The following is a 21301-nucleotide window of genomic DNA, read 5'->3' on the forward strand; positions in this document are numbered from 1 at the left end:
CACAGCGACCCTGCGCAGAACACGGGACATAAGCCCCGGCGTTGGCCAGAGCCGAAGTCTCCATGTTAGCACCTGACGCCTTCGTTCAGGTTGTAATCCCCGTCCCAGCATCTGCCTGGAGAAGGCTCACGTGCTCTTAGCCTGCTGTAATCTTGGGGCAAATGGTGCATCTTACTATCGCTGGGGGAGGGAAAGGTCGACTTTGGGGGCGGACTACATCCTCGTCACCGCCTCGTTTTGCTGTCACTGCTCTCGAGTGGAGAGTCTATCACATGTCTTCTGCAAAGCCAAGGTGGACATTGATAAGGCCCAGGGGTCTCCAAGACGGCACTCAGTCCCCAGAGGAGTGGCCAGCACCCCCAGGAGACGCTAGTGGAGCAGAGGTGTCCCTGTCTCCCCGCCCTCTCCCCAGGGCTGAGCATTCTGGGACCAGACGCCTGGGTTGGTGCCCCAGTGTGTTTGAATGAGTCCACAAGTCTGTCATTGGGAGGCGGCAGGAATTTTCAACTCTGTTTAAAACTGACTTCTCTCTCCCTCTCCTCTAGGAGACAATGAACTGTAAAAGGAAAACACTGCTGTTGATTCTGGGTCTTTCACTGCTCCTGTTGTTTGACCGTTATTCCAGGTAAATAGAAAATCTCGGTGAATCGACACCTACAGTGCTTGGCAGAGCTGCTCAAAACCTCCCGAGTTTTGTCCAAAGGTGTTAATAACACTTTTGAAATGAATCGGATGTTACCTCCCCTCTCTGTGGGACCAAGCAAAGTATACTTTCATGCTTTCATGTTTAAACATCCAGCGCACAGTGATCGAGCCCTGTCTGGGCCCCAGGCTCTGTCCCAGGTGCTCAAGGAGCCACGGTAACAGGGGGAGAAGGTCCCAGGGGGGAGAAGGCAGAGCAAGCAGAACAGAGTGTCGGGGATAACTTTAGAAACCGCTTATTTATTTGGTCACGCTGGGTCTTAGTTGTAGTGCTCAGGGTCTTCGATCTTCACTGTGGCATGCGGGATCTTTAGTTGCGGCATGCAAACCCTTAGTTGTGGCAAGTGGGATCCAGTTCCCTGACCTGGGATCAAACCCAGGCCCCCTGAAACTGGAACCGCAGAGTCTTAGCCACTGGACCACCAGGGAAGTCCCTGGGATAGCCTATTTTACATAATTAAGGCCACCAAGGAAAACCAAAATGAAGTCATAGCACCGAGTTGCTATTTCAGACAAACTACAAATGGTCCCAAAGTTCCATCTTGTTCTGACGTAAACGAGACAGCAGTGACCTGCTCTGGCAGCCTGTGTGAGCCAGGGACGCACCTGTGCCCAGCTCAGTTTCTCATGAGAAAAATGCAAACTCCGCCTTCATTTGTGCCCATGTCTCGTGGGCTCCTTCATGAGCAGTGCAAACTCCCCAGACGCCATTTGAAAAGCAGTCTTCCCATGAGAGACAATGTCTCGAAAAACAAAACCTTTGCAAAACGCAGATCTGATAAAAAGGCTTGTATCCAAAATATGCAAAGAACTCTTACAACTCAACAAGGAAAAGAAAAACTTCATTAAATGGCCAAAATCTGGACAGATATCTCAGCCAAGAAGACATAAAGATAGCAAGTAGGCATCTAAAAAGATGCTGGACAGCACTTGTCATTAGGTAATTGGGCTTCCCTGGTGGCTCAGCTGGTGAAGAATCCGCCTGCAATGCAGGAGACCCTGGTTCGATTCCTGGGTCAGGCAGATCCCCTGGAGAAGGGATAGGCTACCCACTCCAGCATACTTGGGCTTCCCTGGTGGCTCAGCTGGTAAAGAATCTGCCTGCCATGTGGGAGACCTGAGTTCAATCCCTGGGTTGGGAAGATCCCCTGGAAAAGGAAACGGCTACCCACTCCAGTATTCTGGCCTGGAGAATTCCATGGACTGTTTAGTCTATGGGGTCACACAGAGTCGGACACAACTGAACAACTTTCACTCTCAATTGCAAATTAAGACAACAACCAGGCACCAGGACACATCTATTAGCTCAGCCGTATGGTGCAGCCACTTTGAAGACAGCGTGATGGTTTCTTACAAAGCTAAACATGGTCTTTCCGGTGATCCAGCTTTGGTGTTCTTAAGTATCATTAATCCAAGTAATTTGAAAGCGTATGTTCACAAACAGCCCACATAAGGTTTTATAGCAGCTTGATTCACAACGTTTAAAATCTGGAAGCGATCAAGGTGTCCTGCAGTAGATGAATGGGTAAATAAACTCTGGTGCATCCAGATAAATGAATATGATTCAAGGATAAAAAGAAACAAGCTATCCAGCCAGGAAAAGATACAGAGGAAATGTCAGTACACATTGGTAAGGGAAAGAAGCCAGAAGCCAATCTGAAAAGACGACCTACTGTACGATTCCAACCACGTGAAATTCTGGAAAAGGCGAAACTGCAGAGACGGTAGAGGGATCGGGGTTTGGGGGTTTGGGGAGGAGTGGCTGGACAAGCACTGAGGATTTGGGGGCAGTGGAACTGCTTATGGTGGACCTGTGGCACTACACCTTTTTCAAAACCTGTAGAATTTTCTAGCACAAAGAGTGAATTTTAGCCTAGACAAATTCAACTCTCATTTAGGAAGTCGAGGGAATCCCAGGAAGGATTGCTGTATATGACCAAAGTCATCAAACGGTATCAAACATGCCAGAAGTGAGCTCCCTGAGGGCTGAGGAAGGTGCTGAGAAAGTCACCTTGGAAACCAGTGGAGTCTGGAGTTTGTGGTTGCTCGGTTGCTCAGTCGTGTCTGATTCTTTGTGACCCCATGGACTGCAGCATGCCAGGCTTCCCTGTCCTTCACCAACTCCTGTAATCTGCTTAAACTCATGTCCATTGAGTTGGTGATGCCATCCAAGCATCTTATCCTTGGTTGCCCCCTTATCTTCCTGCCATCAATCTTTCCCAGCATCAGGATCTTTTCCAATGAGTCAGCTCAGCTCTTCGGCGTCTGTAAACATAAGGAGAAGATAGCCATGCAGGGGACTGTCTCTAGTGGATAAATCATTTCCCCACAGGAGGGCAGGACGGCAGCTCTGATGCCAGCGTGCATGCATCTGGGGACAGAACAGTTGAGTGAGTGGATGGTGAGTGGCAGTGCGTGGGTAATCGGGGGACAGTTAGGTGATCCCTGCGGTGATGCATTAAGGCTGGAGACACCAGTCTGCACTCGCGTGTAGCTTTGTGGAGCAGTGGAGAGTTACCTGGGGAAGTAATTCCAGATACATGCCTCTGTGCTAGTTGGTACAGCTACACACATGCCTTCCTTGCTTGCCCACCTGAGAGGACCTAGAAACGAGGAGCCTGCAGGAGCAGCGAGCACTCCCAGCCCCAGACCTTGGTTTCTAATATTATTCTACAAAACAAAGCAAAACCCCAAGCCAGGCTTCCTTGGAGACGTGGCTGTTTCTAGGATGGGGGACAGAACGTATACAGGACGAGCCTGGAGCAGAGGGACACAGGAGCCAGTGAAAGACCTTCCAGCAGATAAAGTGGGAAGAATCTGAGCAAGACAAGGAAGTTGTATTGGGTTATATCCCAAAGCCTAAGGGAGATCTTTCTGAGTGCAGTGCAGTTCAGTTCAGTTCAGTTCAGTCCAGTCACTCAGTCATGTCCGACTCTTTGCGACCCCATGAATCGCAGCACGCCAGGCCTCCCTGTCCATCACCATCTCCTGGAGTTCATCCAGACTCACGTCCATCGAGTCCGAGATGCCATCCAGCCATCTCATCCTCTGTCGTCCCCTTCTCCTCCTGCCCCCAATCCCTCCCAGCATCAGACTCTTTTCCAGTGAGTCAACTCTTCACGTGAGGTGGCCAAAGTATTGGAGTTTCAGCTTTAGCATCATTCCTTCCAAAGAACACACAGGGCTGATCTCCTTTAGAATGGATGATTGGATCTCCCTGCAGTCCAAGGGACTCTCAAGAGTCTTCTCCAACACCACAGTTCAAAAGCATCCATTCTTCGGCACTCAGCCTTCTTCACAGTCCAACTCTCACATCCATACATGACTACAGGAAAAACCATAGCCTTGACTAGACGGACCTTAGTCAGCAAAGTAATGTCTCTGCTTTTGAATATGCTATCTAAGTTGATCATAACTTTTCTTCCAAGGAGTAAGCATCTTTTAATTTCATGGCTGCAGTCACCATCTGCAGTGATTTTGGAGCTCAAAAAGATAAAGTCTGACACTGTTTCTACTGTTTCCCCATCTATTTGCCATGAAGTGATGGGACCAGATGCCATGATCTTCGTTTTCTGAATGTTGAGCTTTAAGCCAACTTTGTCACTCTCCTCTTTCACTTTCATCAGGAGGCTTTTTAGTTCCTCTTCACTTTCTGCCATAAGGGTGGTGTCATCTGCATATCTGAGGTTATTGATATTTCTCCCAGTAATCTTGATTTCAGCTTGTGTTTCTTCCAGTCCAGCATTTCTCATGATGTACTCTGCATATAAGTTAAATAAGCAGGGTGACAATATACAGCCTTGACATACTCCTTTTCCTGTTTGGAACCAGTCTGTTGTTCCATGTCCAGTTCTAACTGTTGCTAACTGACCTGCATACAGGATTCTCAAGAGGCAGGTCACGTGGTCTGGTATTCCCATCTCTGGAAGAATTTTCCACAGTTTATTGTGATCCACGCAGTCAAAGGCTTTGGCACAGTCAATAAAGCAGAAATAGATGTTTTTCTGGAACTCTCTTCCTTTTTCCATGATCCAGTGGATGTTGGCAATTTGATCTCTGGTTCCTCTGCCTTTTCTAAAACCAGCTTGAACATCAGGGAGTTCACGGATCACGTATTGCTGAAGTCTGGCTTGGAGAATTTTGAGCATTACTTTACTAGCATGTGAGATGAGTGCAATTGTGCGGTAGTTTGAGCATTCTTTGGCATTGCCTTTCTTTGGGATTGGAATGAAAACTGACCTTTTCTAGTCCTGTGGCCACTGCTGAGTTTTCCAAATTTGCTGGCATATTGAGTGCAGCACTTTCACAGTATCATCTTTCAGGATTTGAAATAGCTCAACTGGAATGCCATCACCTCCACTAGCTTTGTTCTTAGTGATGCTTTCTAAGGCCCACTTGACTTCACATTCCAAGATGTCTGGTTCTAGATTAGTGATCACATCATCATGACTATCTGGGTCGTGAAGATCTTTTTTGTACAGTTCTTCCATGTATTCTTGCCGCCTCTTCTTAGTATCTTCTGCTTCTGTTAGGTCCATATAATTTCTGTCCTTTATCGAGCCCATCTTTGCCTGAAATGTTCCCTTGGTATCTCTAATTTTCTTGAAGAGATCTCTAGTCTTTCCCATTGTGTTCTTTTCCTCTATTTCTTTGCATTGACCACTGAGGAAGGCTTTCTTATCTCTTCTTGCTTTTCTTTGGAACTCTGCATTCAGATGCTTATATCTTTCCTTTTCCCCTTGGCTTTTCGCCTCTCTTCTTTTCACAGCTATTTGTAAGCCCTCCCCAGACAACCATTTTGCTTTTTTGCATTTCTTTTCCATGGGGATGGTCTTGATCCCTGTCTCCTGTACAATGTCACGAACCTCATTCCGTAGTTCATCAGGCACTCTATCTATCAGATTAGGCCCTTAAATCTATTTCTCACTTCCACTGTAGAATCATAAGGGATTTGACTTACGTCATACCTGAATGGTCTAGTGGTTTTCCCTACTTTCTTCAATTTGAGTCTGAATTTGATAATAAGGAGTTCATGATCTGAGCCACAGTCAGCTCCTGGTCTTGTTTTTGTTGACTGTATAGAGCTTCTCCATCTTTGGCTGCAAAGAATATAATCAACCTGATTTCGGTGTTGACCATCTGGTGATGTCCATGTGTAGAGTCTTCTCTTGTGATGTTGGAAGAGGGTGTTTGCTATGACCAGTGCATTTTCTTGGCAAAACTCTATTAGTCTTTGCCCTGCTTCATTCCGTATTCCAAGGCCAAATTTGCCCGTTACTCCAGGTGTTTCTTGACTTCCTACTTTTGCATTCCAGTCCCCTATAATGAAAAGGACATCTTTTTTGGGAGTTAGTTCTAAAAGATCTTGTAGGTCTTCATAAAACCGTTCAACTTCAGTTTCTTCAGCGTTACTTGTTGGGGCATAGATTTGGATAACTGTGATATTGAATGGTTTGCCTCGGAGACGAACAGAGATCATTCTGTCATTTTTGAGATTGCATCCAAGTACTGCATTTTGGACTCTTTAGTTGACCATGATGGCTACTCCATTTCTTCTGAGGGATTCCTGCCCGCAGTAGTAGATATAATGGTCATCTGAGTTAAATTCATCCATTCCAGTCCATTTTAGTTCGCTGATACCTAGAATGTCGACGTTCACCCTTGCCATCTCTTGTTTGACCACTTCCAATTTGCCTTGATTCATGGACCTGACATTCCCGGTTCCTATGCAATATTGCTCTTTACAGCATTGGACCTTGCTTCTATCACCAGCCACATCCACAGCTGGGTATTGTTTTTGCTTTGGCTCCATCCCTTCGTTCTTTCTGGAGTTATTTCTCTACTGATCTCCAGTAGCATATTGGGCACCTACTGACCTGGGGAGTTCCTCTTTTGGTATCCTGTTATTTTGCCTTTCTATACTGTTCATAGTGTTCTCAAGGGAAGAATACTGGAGTGACTCACCATTCCCTTCACCAGTGGACCACATTCTGTCAGACCTTTCCACCATGACCCGCCTGTCTTGGGTTGCCCCGCAGGCATGGCTTGGTTTCATTGAGTTAGACAAGGCTGTGGTCCTAGTGTGATTAGACTAACTAGTTTTCTGTGAGTATGGTTTCAGTGTGTCTGCCCTCTGATGCTCTCTTGCAACACCTACCATCTTACTTGGGTTTCTCTTACCTTGGCGTGGGGTATCTCTTCACCGCTGCTCCAGCAAAGCACAGCCGTTGCTCCTTACCTTGGACGAGGGGTATCTCCTTACCGCCACTGTTCCTGACCTTCAACGTGGGATGGCTCCTCTAGGCCCTCCTGTGCCTGCGCAGCCACCACTCCTCGGGTTGCTCCTCCCGGCCGCCGGCCCTGGCCTCGGGCTCGGGGTGGCTCCTCAAGGTCACCGCCCCTGGCCTCGGGCGCGAGGTGGCTTCTCCTGGCCGCCCCTGACCTCGGACGCAGGGTAGCTCCTCTCGGCCGCGCTTAGTGAGCCAGCCTGCAGCCGCCCGCGCTTAGTGAGCCGCCCCTCAGCCGCAGTCGCCAGCGCTTAGTGGGCCACCCCTCAGCCGCAGCCGCCAGCACTTAGTGAGCCGCCCAGCAGCCGCCCGCGCTCAGTGCGCCGCCCCGCAGCCACCCGCGCTCAGTACGCCGCCCCGCAGCCGCCCGCGCTCAGTGGGCCGCCCCGCAGCCGCCCGCGCTTAGTGGGCCGCCCCGCAGCCGCCCGCGCTTAGTGGGCCGCCCCGCAGCTGCAGCCGCCTGCGCTCAGTGCGCCGCCCCGCAGCCGCCTGCGCTTAGTGGGCCGCCCCGCAGCTGCAGCCGCCCGTGCTCAGTGCGCCACCCCGCAGCCGCCCGCGCTCAGTGCGCCGCCCTGCAGCTGCAGCCGCCCGCGCTCAGTGCGCCGCCCCGCAGCTGCAGCCGCCCGCGCTCAGTGCGCTGCCCCGCAGCCGCCCGCACTTAGTGGGCCGCCCTGCAGCTGCAGCTGCCCGCACTCAGTGCGCCGCCCTGCAGCTGCCCGCACTCAGTGCGCCGCCCCGCAGCCGCCCGCGCTCAGTGCGCCGCCCCGCAGCCGCCTGAGTGCACATTGATATAAATAAAGGACTGAATCCACAAGTACACAGATGGCAGAGAAGAGACAACACCCCGTTCATAAGAATCCCGAGTAATTGGTGGAGACATTGCCCTCCAGGAGGCGGAATGCGTGGGCTGCCATAGCGATTCCCTATAAAGGTTACAGGGTGGATTTTAAGTGAAGTCGCTCAGTCGTGTCCGACTCTTTGCAACCCCATGGACCAGGCTTCTCTGTCCATGGAATTTTCCAGGTAGGAGTACTGGAATGGGTTGCCATTTCCTTTTCCAGAGGATCTTCCCAACCCAGGGATGGAACCTGGGTCTCCCACCTTGCGGGCAGACACTTTACCATCTGAGCCACCCGGGAAGCCACTTGACAGGGAAGCGAAAGAGTCACTTGACAGCGGAGGAGCCTGAAAACACGGCCCCAGCTGGGTGGTCAAGGTCCGTTAGGTGGGACAGGGTGTGATATGGTCTGCGAAACGCAGCCGAGAGGACCCCAAGCAGACGTGTGTCAGGTGGGTCCTGGAGAGGATCCTGGCGACAGAAGAAGGGCTCTGGGGACAAGCTGAGGAAATCTGACGGAAGAGAGGAGTTGAGTTCATAATGGGGCCCCCCTGGCTTCACCACCAGCAACGGATGCCCGCTACAAATCCAAGCTGTCAGTGATGCGGGGGCCGGTGCAGGGGCATCCAGGGACCATCTTCACAACGTCTGCTGTGAAATTGCTCTAAAAATAAAGTTCATTTTAAAAGGAGGGGACTCCTTTCCTCTGATTTGCCCTCACTGGGCTGGAGCAGCAGGAGAACTGGGAAGAGACTCTAAACTGCCAGTCATCTGTAATATAAACCATTTGCTGTATAGACTTCCCTGGTCTGCAAACATCTCCACCGACCCCCAGGACCCACCCAATGTGAACCTGGGCTCTCTTGGGCTTTATCCATGTCTTTAGATTTGTGTTTGCCTTTTTCTTTTTTTTTTTAAACCACAGTTCATTGGCCACTCTGCACGCATTCGGTATTACCGTGGAGCTGGGGTTCTTGCTGGAGCCTCCAGCAGCAGCACTGGGCAGCATCCTGTGCTGGATGGCCCTGGACCCAACCATTGAACATTTGGCCCCCGGCCCTGGTGGGAGTGGGGGCTGGGCACCTGCAGACCCCTCTCCTCTCTCTCATCTTTCTCTTCTTCCGATCTTGCGGAAGAAGGATTTTCAAAACCCAATTTAATTTCCAAAAAGTGTACATTTGTGGGGAGGGAGGGGGTTCTATTTGAGAGAGAGTGTGTATGTGTGTATGTGTCTGTAAGTGTGTGGATTTTTTTTATCATTTTTTAAAAATGCAGTACTCTTTGTATCTGTCTGTCATGGGGCTATAGCTGTTTCAGATTTTTTTCAGCTGTACTTGAGCATCTGAAACTGCAAGAAAGAAACTCATTAAATGTGATTCTTCTTACTAAACGGGCCTGACTGCTGTAGCTGTGTAACTTCTCCCCCACCTCCTTTTTCCCATCACCCTCCCACCTCGGAGAAATCTCCCCAGTTTGGCCCCTGCCCTGTCAGCTGTGCCCTGGCAGGTGGGAGGGAAGCCCATGGCTAGGTACTAGGGAGGTACAGGTGTCTTGCTCAGCCCATGTGTTCAGCCCACAGCTTCTTGGCTGAATGTAGTGTGTCTTTTCCCCGCCCCATGTACTTGTCTCTTCCTAGTGATTCTGTTTTGCCGTTTCAGCAAGAATAATATTGTGTTGTTTTTTAAGAGAAAGTATTCAACATGAATGTGGAGAGAACGAACACAAAGATATAGGTTGCAGATGTTACAAGCATGTGCAGTTCTGTGTGTGTGTATACATATATATAGTAAGCATATATATTGTTGTGCAGCTAGGGTGAAGCCAGCAAAGAAGTATGTATGTCTTTATAAAATGTTTGCAAAGAGATAAGCTGACTGCTTGATAATCATTCTCAGGTGTAAAGCTCCAAGTGTAAATAAAAGTGGCATTTAACAAATCTTTTCAGAACAAAGTACAGCTGACTATATAAAACAAGAACTAAGCTAAAGGAACAGCTGAGAGCTGCTGATTCCCACAAGAGGGAGAGGAATCTCAAAGCCCTGCTTTGTGTCTCTTCACCCCGCTTTCTATAAGAAAGTAGGGTGATGGGAAATCACGGATTAAGTTGTATTTAAACAAAAAGGAACTTGGTAACTCTTCTGGGTTTAGTAGAGCCTCAGTGTTGCTTTAACTTAGTTTACACTTTTTTTATTTTAAAAAAGCAGCAATCAACGTTTTTTTAAAAAGAATTGTGACTGTAAAATTGATAAATCTGACTGTGACACAGCTTATATGGCGGCTGTGACAGTTCAGTTGGGCAAAGGAGTGGCGGTGGACTCATTAGAATCATATATGCTTGAATAGTCCGTTGACCAAAACTCCTTATAGACCGTTGTGTAAATGTGGAATCACAGACTGTTAAACATTGCCTGGACTCCAGAAGAGTCCTGGAGGCTGCTGGGACCTCTCGTATCATGACAAACTTGGACTTTTTCTTTCTTGTTTTAAAAGACATGAAATGATAGAATCCATATAATTTGCTGGAGACATTCTGATCCACCATGTAGATCTGTATTTAGTATCATTTGGATTTGGAGAAGTGTCGGTTACATTATGGCTGTGTAATAAAGTTTTTATTAAAACTGCAAAAAAAAATTATAAAAAAATAAAAATAAAAGGAGGGGACTCAATGTCCATCAACAGATGAATGGGTAAAGAAGGTACGGTGCGTGTATACAAAGGAAGACTACGTGTGTGCTTACTTTTCAGTCTTGTCTGACTCTCTGTGACACTTTGGACTGCAGCCTGCCAGGCTCCTCTGTCCGTGGGATTTTCCAGGCAGGAAAGTGGAGTGGGTTGCCATTTCCTTCTCCAAAGGAACATTACTCACCTGGGAAAAAGAAAACAAAATAATGCCATTTGCAGCAACATGGATGGAACTGGGGATTATCATACTGAATGAAGAAAGTCAGATATAGAACAGCAAATATCATGTGATGTCGCTTATATGGTGAATCTAAAAAAAAAATACAAATGAACTTACTTGCAAAATGGAAACAGATTCACAGACTTAGAAAACAAATTTATGGATACCAGGGAGGAAGGAGAAGGCAATGGCATCCCAGTCCAGTACTCTTGCCTGGAAAATCCCATGGACGGGGGAGCCTGGTGGGCTGCAGTCCATGGGGTTGCTAGGAGTTGGACATGACTGAAGCAACTTAGCAGCAGCAGCAGCAGGGAGGAAGGGTCGGGGAGGAGGGACATATTGGGAAACTGGAACTGACATGTACACATATAAAATAGGCAACCAACAAAGGTCTACTGTAGAGCACAGGGAACTCCGCTCAATATTCTGTAATAATCCACAAAGGAAAAGAATTTGAAAAGAATAGATACGAGTATGTGTCTAATTGAATCACTTTGCTGTGTGCCTGAAACTAAAGAACATTGTTAATCAACTCTATTCCAACATAAAAATGAATACAAGGAAGGGAAGTAAAGAAAACTAAATTAATAATGCAAAATCAAGGCAGAAAAAATTAACCCCAGCTTTGGTATCACGCCTTGTATGTCTCTCAGTGCCATTTTCCCTCCAGGAGCGGACTGGGTGTTGAGACCACATCTTTGGAGCCATATTGATGGGCCCTCGTCTGCAGAAAGGAATGCACACCTGTCCACAGTGTGGATTTTGTCACGTTGCCACAAGTGTAAAATGATGCCTGACGCGTAGTAGATGTTCGGTCATCATATGGCTAAAAAGAGAGCACATAAATGGATCTGAATTCTAAAATAATTTTGTCATTTAAATTTTGCAACAGGTCTGTGTTCAAATTTAAAACATAAGTGATTTTTCCCATTGATATGAAGGATCAATCATTTACTGGGAGGGCTGACAAATTCAGCAAATAAAAACACAGAATGCTCCGTTGCATTCAAATTTCTAATAGTGAACCATTTTTAGCCATGATTCCCCACACGACACGTGGGACATAGTTACAAAAACATGTGCTGCTTTTCTTAAGCTCACAGTGAATGGTGGTCCTGCAGTTGCCAGGCAGACCCCCTCGGAAAGAGGCTTCTCTGCCAGCAAGAATCTCCATTGTGTGAAGATTCTACAGACTGGAGGGCAGAGTGGGCAGGAACCTGGAGGCTCCTATGACGGAAGAACCAGGAGGAAGAGGAAGCCAAACATGGACCTTCTTGGAGGCAACTGCTATCAACTGCTATGGATTTCTTTTCTTCTTGGCTCCGAAATGTTTTGAACGCGTGCACACCTACGTGTCAACTAGCTTGTGTGTGCCGTGCGTGTACAGATGTGAGAGTTGGACCATAAAGACGGCTTGTGCATGCTCAGTCATTTCAATCATGTCCAAATCTCTGTGACCCCAGTGGACAGTAGCCTGCCAGGCTCCTCTGTCCATGGGATTCTCCAGGCAAGAATACTGGAGTAGGTTGCTGTGCTCTTCAGGGGATCTTCCAAATCCAGGGATCAAACCTGCATCTCTTCTGTCTTTTGAACTAGCAGGTGGGTTGTTTACCACTAGTGCTAACTGGGAAGCCAAAGAAGGCTTCGTGAACGTGAAGTCGCTCAGTCGTGCCCGACTCTTTGCGACCCCATGGAGTGTAGCCTACCAGGCTCCTCCGCCCATGGGATTTTCCAGGCAAGAATACTGGAGTGGGTTGCCATTTCCTTCTCCAGGAGATCTTCCTGACCCAGGGATTGAACCCGGGTCTCCCACACTGTAGACAGACGCTTTACCATCTGAGCCACCAGGGAAGTCCTCAAAGAGGGCTTAGTGTCGAAGAATTGATATCTTCTAACTGCGGTATTGGAGAAGACTCTTGAGAGTCCCTTGGACTGCAAGGAGATCCAACCAGTCCATCCTAAAGGAAATCAACCCTGAATAGTCACTGGAAGGACTGATGCTGAAGCTGAAGCTCCAATATTTTGGCCACCTGATGCGAAGAGCTGACTCACTGGAAAAGACCCAGATGCTGGGAAAGATAAAAGACAGGAGGAGAAGGGGACGACAGAGGACGAGAGGATTGGATGGCATCACTGATTTGATGGACATGAGTTTGAGCAAGCTCTGGGTGTTGGTGATGGACAGGGGAGCCTGCCTGCTATAGTCCATGGGGTTGCAAGAACTGGACACGACTGAGCGACTCTCTCCTGCCCTCTCTCAGTGCATTAGCTTCTGTGTGCCATGGGTATAGGTGCAAGCGCTCTGACGCTAATCCAGGAAGAGGCAGGATGCCGGAGGCCGGTCCCGCACCACTTGCTTCACCGGGCAGCAGACCTGGAGACGGGGGGGAGGGCACCTCCAATAGAGAGCGGGCGAGGGGCTGCCTTTTGTCTGGACACAGCTCTAACCTGCTGCTGGTTTTCCTCCATCCTTTCCCCAACCACACACTCCTCCCTGCCTTCCTCCCTGGCCGCCCTCCCCTGCACATCTCTCCTTTCCAAACCCAGGAAGATGTCTCCTCCCCAGGTGGCTGTCCCTGGTCCCGAATCAGGGCTGGACGTGCCACCTTCAGCACTACACTCCAAGCTCTGTGGCTCCCCTTGGCACCGACCCCTGGGGCTTCTTTAGAGCCATCCTTCTGCCCCAGATGCCCTGGGGGGGGGGGTGTGGGCCAGGGCTGTGGGGCCACTGCTGTTGGACCAGCACCTAACAGCACCTGCCACACTTCAAGGGCTCCGCAGATAATTGTTGAATGAATGCTTGACTCATAATAACTTGGTTTTCCCTTCACATCCAGGAAAAATCAAGAAGAAGAACTTCAGCTCTCAGACTGGTTCAACCCCAGGTAAAGATGAAAATGTCTGCATGTGAACACACACACACACACACCCATGCACACATGCACGGCACAGGCACACACACTTGCACATGTGCACACAGACAAAGACACACAGGAATTCAATCTGCAGTAAATAGGTTTTTTCTTTTTCCCCAATCACCAAATTACAGCCATCCTGGGAGGTTCCCAGTCGCTGGAGTTCATGCTGACCCGCTCCGCTTGTTGGAAGCTTCCTGATTTATTGAAAATTCTATGAACGGCTTCTCCTGATTTTGGCCTCAGCTCTCGGGGAAGAGTCCTGTCCCCTGTTCTGATTCTGGGGTATCTTGCTTCCTGATTACCTGTCATTATCTATTAGCCAGTTCCCTCTTGGCTTTATATTGCTTAGCTGCGGCTCTTGCCAGGAACACTCCAGTGACTAACTTTGTATATGTTAATATACGTTCTGACACTGTTCATCTGCGTTCATCTGCGTTCGTCGGTGGGGTAAATTCCCAAAAGAGTCATTAAGTCAAACAAGCCAGATATTTAAATTTTTGTGTACATTATGCCTCTTTAAGAATTGAAAAAATTTTTTCCATAACATGCTCATGGCCCAGACCACAGGAGCCATGGTGTCCGGCACCCAAAAAGGGACTCGATAAGCGTTACCCGTTATCGCTGGTGCAGCCTCTGCTGCTGTCATTGTGAAGGTACCCGTTCCACCGGTTTCTGTTTTGTTCAACAGAAAACGCCCTGATGTGATCACGACCACGAGCTGGCTTGCTCCCATTGTCTGGGAAGGCACTTTCAGCAGAAAGGCGCTGGAAAAACACTACGGAAAGCAGAATCTCACAACGGGCTTGGCTGTCTTCGTTTCTGGCAGGTAGGGGTCGCCAAGCCTGTGCCACACTTTATTTCGGAAAAACGCACACCACTATCCACGGACCTCCCGCCTCCAAAGGGCCACTCACCGGCCTCTGTAGCCACTGTTCGCGGATGGCCGGTGCAACACAGGACGCTGTTTTTCTCTCCTTCCTTGTTGCTATTCTTGTTCAGTCACCAAGTCCCACCTGAGTCTTTGCAACCCCACGGACTGTAGCCTGCCCGGCTCCTGTGCGCATAGGATTTCCCAGGCAAGAATACTGGAGTGGGTTGCCATTTCCTTCTCCGGGAAATCTTCCGGACTAGGGATCGAACCTGAGTCTCCCGCATTGCAGGCAGATTCTTTACCGCGGGAGCCCCCCGTGAAGTCCTTCTCCTCCCTTAGCTGGATCATTAATAGCACTTGGCTGTCTTTCTGCTAATATCCAGTTAGCTCTCACACTCTTTTTCCAACAGTCGTTCCAAAACTTCAGAGGCTTTTCTCAGACTCCCCAGCCCACTGCCTCCCTCTTTCGTAGCCACTGCAGCTGAAATGCAGACCCGACCCCCTGCCCTCCTCCCTGGGAATTCTGCAGCGTTGACTTGACGCCTCCCATGTGGATAGTGTTTGGTGATGCCCTTCCAAAAACATTTAGGGAGGCGAACGTCCTCCTCTGCGCTGTGTGTTTCGCAGGCTTGCAGATCAGTACCTGGAGCTGTTCTTGCGCTCGGCGAATAAGTACTTCCTGAACGGCTACAGAGTGATTTTCTACATTATGGTGGACACCTTTGTCAAGCTGCCCCAGATCAAGTGGGGGCCCCTCCGACAGTTCAAAGTGTTCATCGTCACCGAGGACAGCTGGCAGGACAACGTCGACCTCGTGCGCATGAAGAGCTTGGCCAAGCACATCATCTGGGACATCCAGGATGAGGTCGACTTCCTTTTCAGCATGACCGTCACCCAGATCTTCCAGAACAATGTGGGCGTGGAGGTCCTGGGCGAGTTGGTGGCTCAGCTCCATGCCTGGTGGTACTTCAAGGACCGTGCGAGTTTCCCCTACGAGAGGAGGCCCAAGTCGGCAGCTTGCATCCCGTTTGGCCAGGGCGATTTCTACTATGATGGTGCATTCGTGGGCGGCACGCCCCTGGAGCTCCTGAACCTCGTGGAGGAGTACCTGAACGGCATCATCCACGACCTCAGATTCAGGTTGAACAGCACCTACGAAAAACACCTCAACAAATACTTTTTCCTCCGGAAGCCCGCCAAGCTCTTATCCCCAGAGTACAACTGGGACGCCGACTTCTACCCGCCACCCCAGGTGCAGTACATCAAGGTGGCCCAGCAGTCCAAAAGGAGACACTGACTCCCTGGGACCACAGGCCCTGCCAGCAATGGTTCCCCTGGAAGGTGGGGTCTCTTCATACGTTCCAGGTTTGAGAGATACAGACGTTTATGCTCACCCACAGGGCATTTTCCTCCCTGTAATTTTGAGCCATCCAATTTGGCCACTGTGGGATAAAGAATAAAAGGTTATTTATTGAATGTTTAACACATGGTAAGGTTAGTATCTATATGTTGTAGATAACCTGGACATAATTGGAGGCATAAAATTAATTCTTCTTAATGGAGAAAAGCTCTAGTTCAGGAAAAAAAAAAAAAATATATATATATATATATATACATGGACACAGAAGGGCAAAGGACAACGTGTGAAGGAGAAAATAAAACATTCATGGCTCGCGAGTCCATCAGGGGGGTTGCGTTTCAGGCTGGGGAGGCACATTTCTGTGTGTAAACACCTGGAACCATCTCACCCTATCTAGCTTGTGACTGGACATGCGTGAACTAGAGACTTCCTACCAAATACATGTCTTTCTTTTATTGTTCACACAGAGAAGTGTCGAATTCATTTCTGAAATCTCTCGGCAGTTTACTTATTTTTGAGAAGCCAGGGGCTGAGCGCAGGGGTGGAGGCAGATGTCTGCCAGGTGCAGGGAGGGCACCACCGGCCCAAGTCCTCGGGCAGCTGCAGGGCAGCGGGGAGATGCGACTCTGTGGAGCTCCATTTGTACGTTCGCAAGGGCTCAACGTGGGCAGCTCGGAGCGCCATGAGGCTCAGGATGGGAAACCAGCCCCCATGGGTGGCGGGGACGGGGGCTGACATGGCCAGCAGAGGCTTGTTCTGCTGTGTGAGCGCCGGAGAATCCTATATCACAGGAGGCAGCTGTCTTCCCCCTCCTCTCGGCTGCACTGCGAGGCACGTGGGATTTAGGCTCCCAACCAGGGATTAAACCTGCCCTTCTGCATGGGAAGTGCGGAGTCTTGACCTCCAGATGGCCAGGGGCGTCCCCACAGGCATTCTTCTTAATGAACCGTCTTTCCTGGGAGAGGACGCAGGCTGCGTAAGTGTGAAGGCCAGGATTGTTCTCCCCCAATTTCTTACATGGAGTCCTAGTCTCCAGGACCTCAGACCATAACCGATACAGAGAAAAGGCCTTTACAGAGATGATTGAGGCAAAATGAGGTCCCCAGGGAGGGTCCTCGTCCAGTAGGACCAGTGACCCTACTGGAAGGAGATTGTGGCACTGACGTGCCCAGGACAGAGGGAAGGTGAAGTGAGGACACGCCCGGGAAAGAGGCCTCCTCCACCTCGGACGCCCAGGCCTCAGAGCTGGGAGAAGGGCTCTTCTGTTCTTTAAGCCCCGGGTCTGCGGGAAAGTAACACAGTGCGCGATCCAAAAGTCGTCACAATTGAAACACTAAAGCCGTCAGAAGACTGACACTCACTTCCTGGAGAGGAAGCCAGAGGCGGCGTGAGGAGCACACTCGCTGACGTTCAGCCCTGGAGTGAGAAGCCCTGTCCCTGCTCGTGTTATGTCCACCACTCCCTCCTGGACGCCACTCATCAGGAAGGTTTCCCTAGAGAAGACACTTGTCAAGGTGTAGCTCATCCTATGGGCTTCCCTGGTGGCTCAGAGGTTAAAGCGTCTGCCTGGAGTGCAGGAGACCCGGGTTTGATCCCTGGGTCAGGAGGAACCTATAGGGCTTCCTGGTGGTGCAGTGGGAAAGAGTCCGCCTGCCAGTGCAGGAGACGCAAGTTCGATCCCTGGGTGGGGAAGATCCCCTGAAGGAGAGCATGGTAACCCACTCCAGCATTCTTGCCTGGAGAATCCCACGGACAGAGGAGCCTGGCAGACTACTGTCCATGGTTCGAAAAGACTTGGACACGACTTAGCAGCTCAACAACGATGATGGCAACAAGCTCCTACTTCTCTCTCTCAGTTGTCGCCTTTGGCTAACAGTGAATCATCCTTTCTTATATCACAGAGCAGCTCTTGATTTTAAAAAAAAATCTATAAAATTATTTCAAAACAGAGTATGATATTCCATTAGCCCTACCTCCCAAAGATCACTATCAGCTCTCCTAGGTCATACCTAGAGAGGGGAGGATGCGATTTAGCTACTGGGCTGAAACCAACAAACAGACAAAAACTAACTCTTTTTTCCCTTAACAATTTATGGAGAAGGCTAAGGGGTTTACTGCTGCTGCTGCTGCTAAGTTGCTTCAGTCGTGTCTGACTCTGTGCAACCCCATAGATGGCAGCCCACCAGGCTCCCCCGTCCCTGGGATTCCCCAGGCAAGAACACTGGAGTGGGTTGCCATTTCCTTCTCCAATGCATGAAAGTGAAAAGTGAAAGTGAAGTTGCTCAGTCATGTCTGACTCTTAGCGACCCCATGGACTGCAGCCTACCAGGCTCCTCCGTCCAGGGGATTTTCCAGGCAAGAGTACTGAAGTGGGGTGCCATTGCTTTCTCCGAAGGGGATTTACTGAGAAGGGTTCTAAACTTCTACCTTGAAAGATATTGTGGGATCAATATGAAAGCACTGTAAATTCCTTGGTAACAAAAGATTTTTAATGCCTAGAATTTCCAGGTTCAAGAACAAACTTGTTTGAAGGACTCATGCAAACAGGTCACCCCTAAATGACATTTTCCATTTCCATCCTCCTAGCAAAAGTATGCTTCCCCCCATGGTGGGTGTTGAGTTAAATTTTTAAAAAATTTTGCTAATTTGATAAGCAAACATAGAATCTTTTTCTTGGATTGCTTGGGACATCAAAGCCTTTTTTTTTTTTTTTAGTTTTTAAGCTATACTTGCTTTATTTTAAAAATTAAAAAAAAATTTTTTTTGGTCATACCTCAAGGCATATTGTGGGTCTCATTTCCCCAACCAGGGATTGAGCCCAAGCCCTCTGCAGGAAGCTTGGTGCCTTAGCCACTGGACCACTAGGGACCACGATCAAACCTCATTTTAAACTATAGTTATGAGCCATTTGACCTGGAGGAGGAAATGGCAGCCCACTCTAGTATTCTTACCTGGAGAATCCTGTGGACAGAGGAACCTGGAGGGCTGGAATCCATGGGGTCTCAAAGAGTTGGACACGACCGAGGTGACTCAGTCATTTGATTCATGCGTGTACAAATGACCAATTTCTATCTGGCTCATTTTTCTAACATCGTGTTCCTTTTCCGCTTCCAGTGAGTTTGTAATGTGAGGTAAACCCTTTGTCAAATGTGCTGAAAATACTCATTTCAAGTTGTCATTCCTGTTTCAGTTTTGTCGATGGTGCTTTTGGGGTTCCAAACTTTGTTTTCATAATTATATTGATATTTGTATCCATAGGGTAGGTATCTCATTCCTTAGTTATAGATAATATAGAGCTTTCAAGATTTCTTTTCATTCAGAATTAATTTTAAGATAATGTGCAGAGTTAGATATATAACCTTATTTTTTTCCCCTCAAGATCTCTTGGTCATTCCTCGCACACTTCTTGTTGAATGGAGTCTGCCTGCCAATGTAGGAGAAGCAGGAGGTGAGGGTTGGATCCCTGGGCCAGGAAGATCTCCTGGAGTAGGACATGGCAACGTGCTCCAGTGTTTTTGTCTGGAAAATCCCAGAGGCGCCTGGCGGGCTACAGTAGTCCACGGGATGGCAAAGAGTCAGACACCACTGAGTGACGGAGTCAAGCGTGTGCACGCGTGCGCGCACACGCACACACACACACTTGTTGAACAAATAATACTTTTTAAGATGGGCCATTTGTATAACATATTAAGTTACTGTACTGACTTGTGTTCATTTGTTGACTTTATATCCAGTTTTACTGATTCTTCTTCCTGTCTCCCAGCTCAAGCCACGCATTTTCAGTTTAGTTTCCGATTAGTTACGATAGAATGGCAGACCAGCTCACATCACTCTTCCATCTAAAATATTTCAAAGCGTTTATTCCTTCATGTGGCTTTTAGATTCAGGTATACAATTCGAGGGAAATATCCTACTGAAATATTGATTAAATTGCTTGAACTGTATAGGTTAGCTTAAACTTATTAAATATTTATGACATTGAAGACTTTGCAAGAATATCATGCTTGTATTTATTCAGGTCATTTTTCTCAGTGTCCCAGCGTGAGAATTTTTTTAACATGATTTTAATGTGCTGCCTCTCTTTTTCTTACTGGGTTGCTGATCCATAAGAGAGCTACCACGCTCTGAGCACCTGTTCACCACCCCACCCCTTACATGAAAGGCAGGTTGGGTCTGCACAAGTGGCCAGTGGAGTCCCTGCCGTGGTGTCGTCGAAGCGCAGTGACTGTGGTGGGAGCCAGCCTTCTGAGGTGTGGCCTCTTGGGAGGCCTTGCTGCTGCCAAGGGCGTGTCTGAGGTCATGCCTGCTTCTGGCATTTCCAGGCGCTTAGTGCAGAGGCCCTAACCCCGTTTCCTAGGAGCCGGCCTTGCAGGCAGGTGGCCACTGGCTCACCTGGGGTGAGGAGGGACATTCTGTCCGAGTGCTTGGAGAGGGGAGGGCGAGGTGGTCTCGGCTCCCTTCTCCGCTGGTGCACAGGCCTGGGTTCACCTGACTCTTCTGGGAGCCTGGGCTGCCACTGTGGTCACTCAGCACCCCTCTGGGCTGGGCAGGGTTGGGGACGCAGGCTCCTGGAGACTGGAGCCCAACAGAATTGCAGGCCGGATGGCCAGTGCCAGCCCTGCCCTGCCCAGGGTCACTTGAAGGACCAGACGGTGGCTCCATTCGCCAGACAGCAACACTGTGTCCACTTCGGTGGAGACTTGGGGGCTGCCTGCCGCCCCTCCCAACACCCAGAGTGTTTTCAAGCCTGTGGGCCAGGCTGGGAGAGGCTGTGGCTTCTGAGCTGTTGGTTGGCAGGACCTGGTGGCCCACGGCAAGAGAGGGGTGGGCTCGGGGTCGGGGGGGTTCCTGGAAGGGCAGAGGGGTTCAGAAAGCCCCTCGGCCAGCCCAGGTGTCGGGGAGGGGAGGGGGGCGAGGACAGTGGGCAGGAGGGGCCCAGCAGGAGGATCTGGGGTGTGGGGGCCGAGCTAGGCTTCCTGTGGGGAGCACAGGGCTGTGGAGGGTCAAGAACGAGGTCAGACGCTAGGGCCTCCGTCCGTTCGTTCTGAAGACCACCCGTCAATCAGGCACAGGGCACACAGCCACCGCGACCACCTTGTCTTTTGGTGTCCAGCACAAGGTCCGGCCACGGCCCCCTGCCCCGAGATGACCCACGAGACCCCACCTACTGCTTGGCTCTCCCTCCCCTTCCACCTGCGTCTACACGCTCCCTCCTCCAGGCAGCCTCCCCGGCCGAGCTCCCCTGCTCTGGGGTCCCCCTTCCCTGCAGCCTTGTCTCCAATAAATTAGAGACTGAGCCTCAGTGGCTGCGGGTAACCCGCACAAGGGCCGAGGAATGTCTCTCTTGTTCTACCTGCATCCTGAGCTCCCAAAGTGGGGCTGGCCCTCCTGCTTGTTGATTGACTAAATGACATGCAGGG

General features: G+C 49.5%; 1 protein-coding gene across 1 annotated transcript; it reads left to right on the forward strand.

Moving 5' to 3' along the window:
* Positions 1–551: 551 nt before the first annotated feature.
* On the forward strand, positions 552–15818 carry GLT6D1 (glycosyltransferase 6 domain containing 1). Its single transcript, XM_068975069.1, has 4 exons — positions 552–625; positions 13570–13617; positions 14339–14476; positions 15149–15818. Exons 1-4 carry the CDS (start codon positions 552–554, stop codon positions 15816–15818), a joined length of 930 nt encoding a protein of 309 aa, XP_068831170.1.
* The last annotated feature ends 5483 nt before the right edge of the window (positions 15819–21301 follow it).

The sequence above is a fragment of the Capricornis sumatraensis genome, chromosome 1 (assembly GCF_032405125.1).
Source record: "Capricornis sumatraensis isolate serow.1 chromosome 1, serow.2, whole genome shotgun sequence".
Taxonomy (NCBI): domain Eukaryota; kingdom Metazoa; phylum Chordata; class Mammalia; order Artiodactyla; family Bovidae; genus Capricornis; species Capricornis sumatraensis.

Excerpts from the sequence above, each read along its gene's own strand:
- GLT6D1 (XM_068975069.1), top strand. The coding sequence starts at position 552 with ATGAACTGTAAAAGGAAAACACTGCTGTTGATTCTGGGTCTTTCACTG. Across the intron at positions 626-13,569 it reads TTGTTTGACCGTTATTCCAG|GAAAAATCAAGAAGAAGAAC; the intron begins GTAAATAGAAAA and ends CTTCACATCCAG. Across the intron at positions 13,618-14,338 it reads TCAGACTGGTTCAACCCCAG|AAAACGCCCTGATGTGATCA; the intron begins GTAAAGATGAAA and ends TTTGTTCAACAG.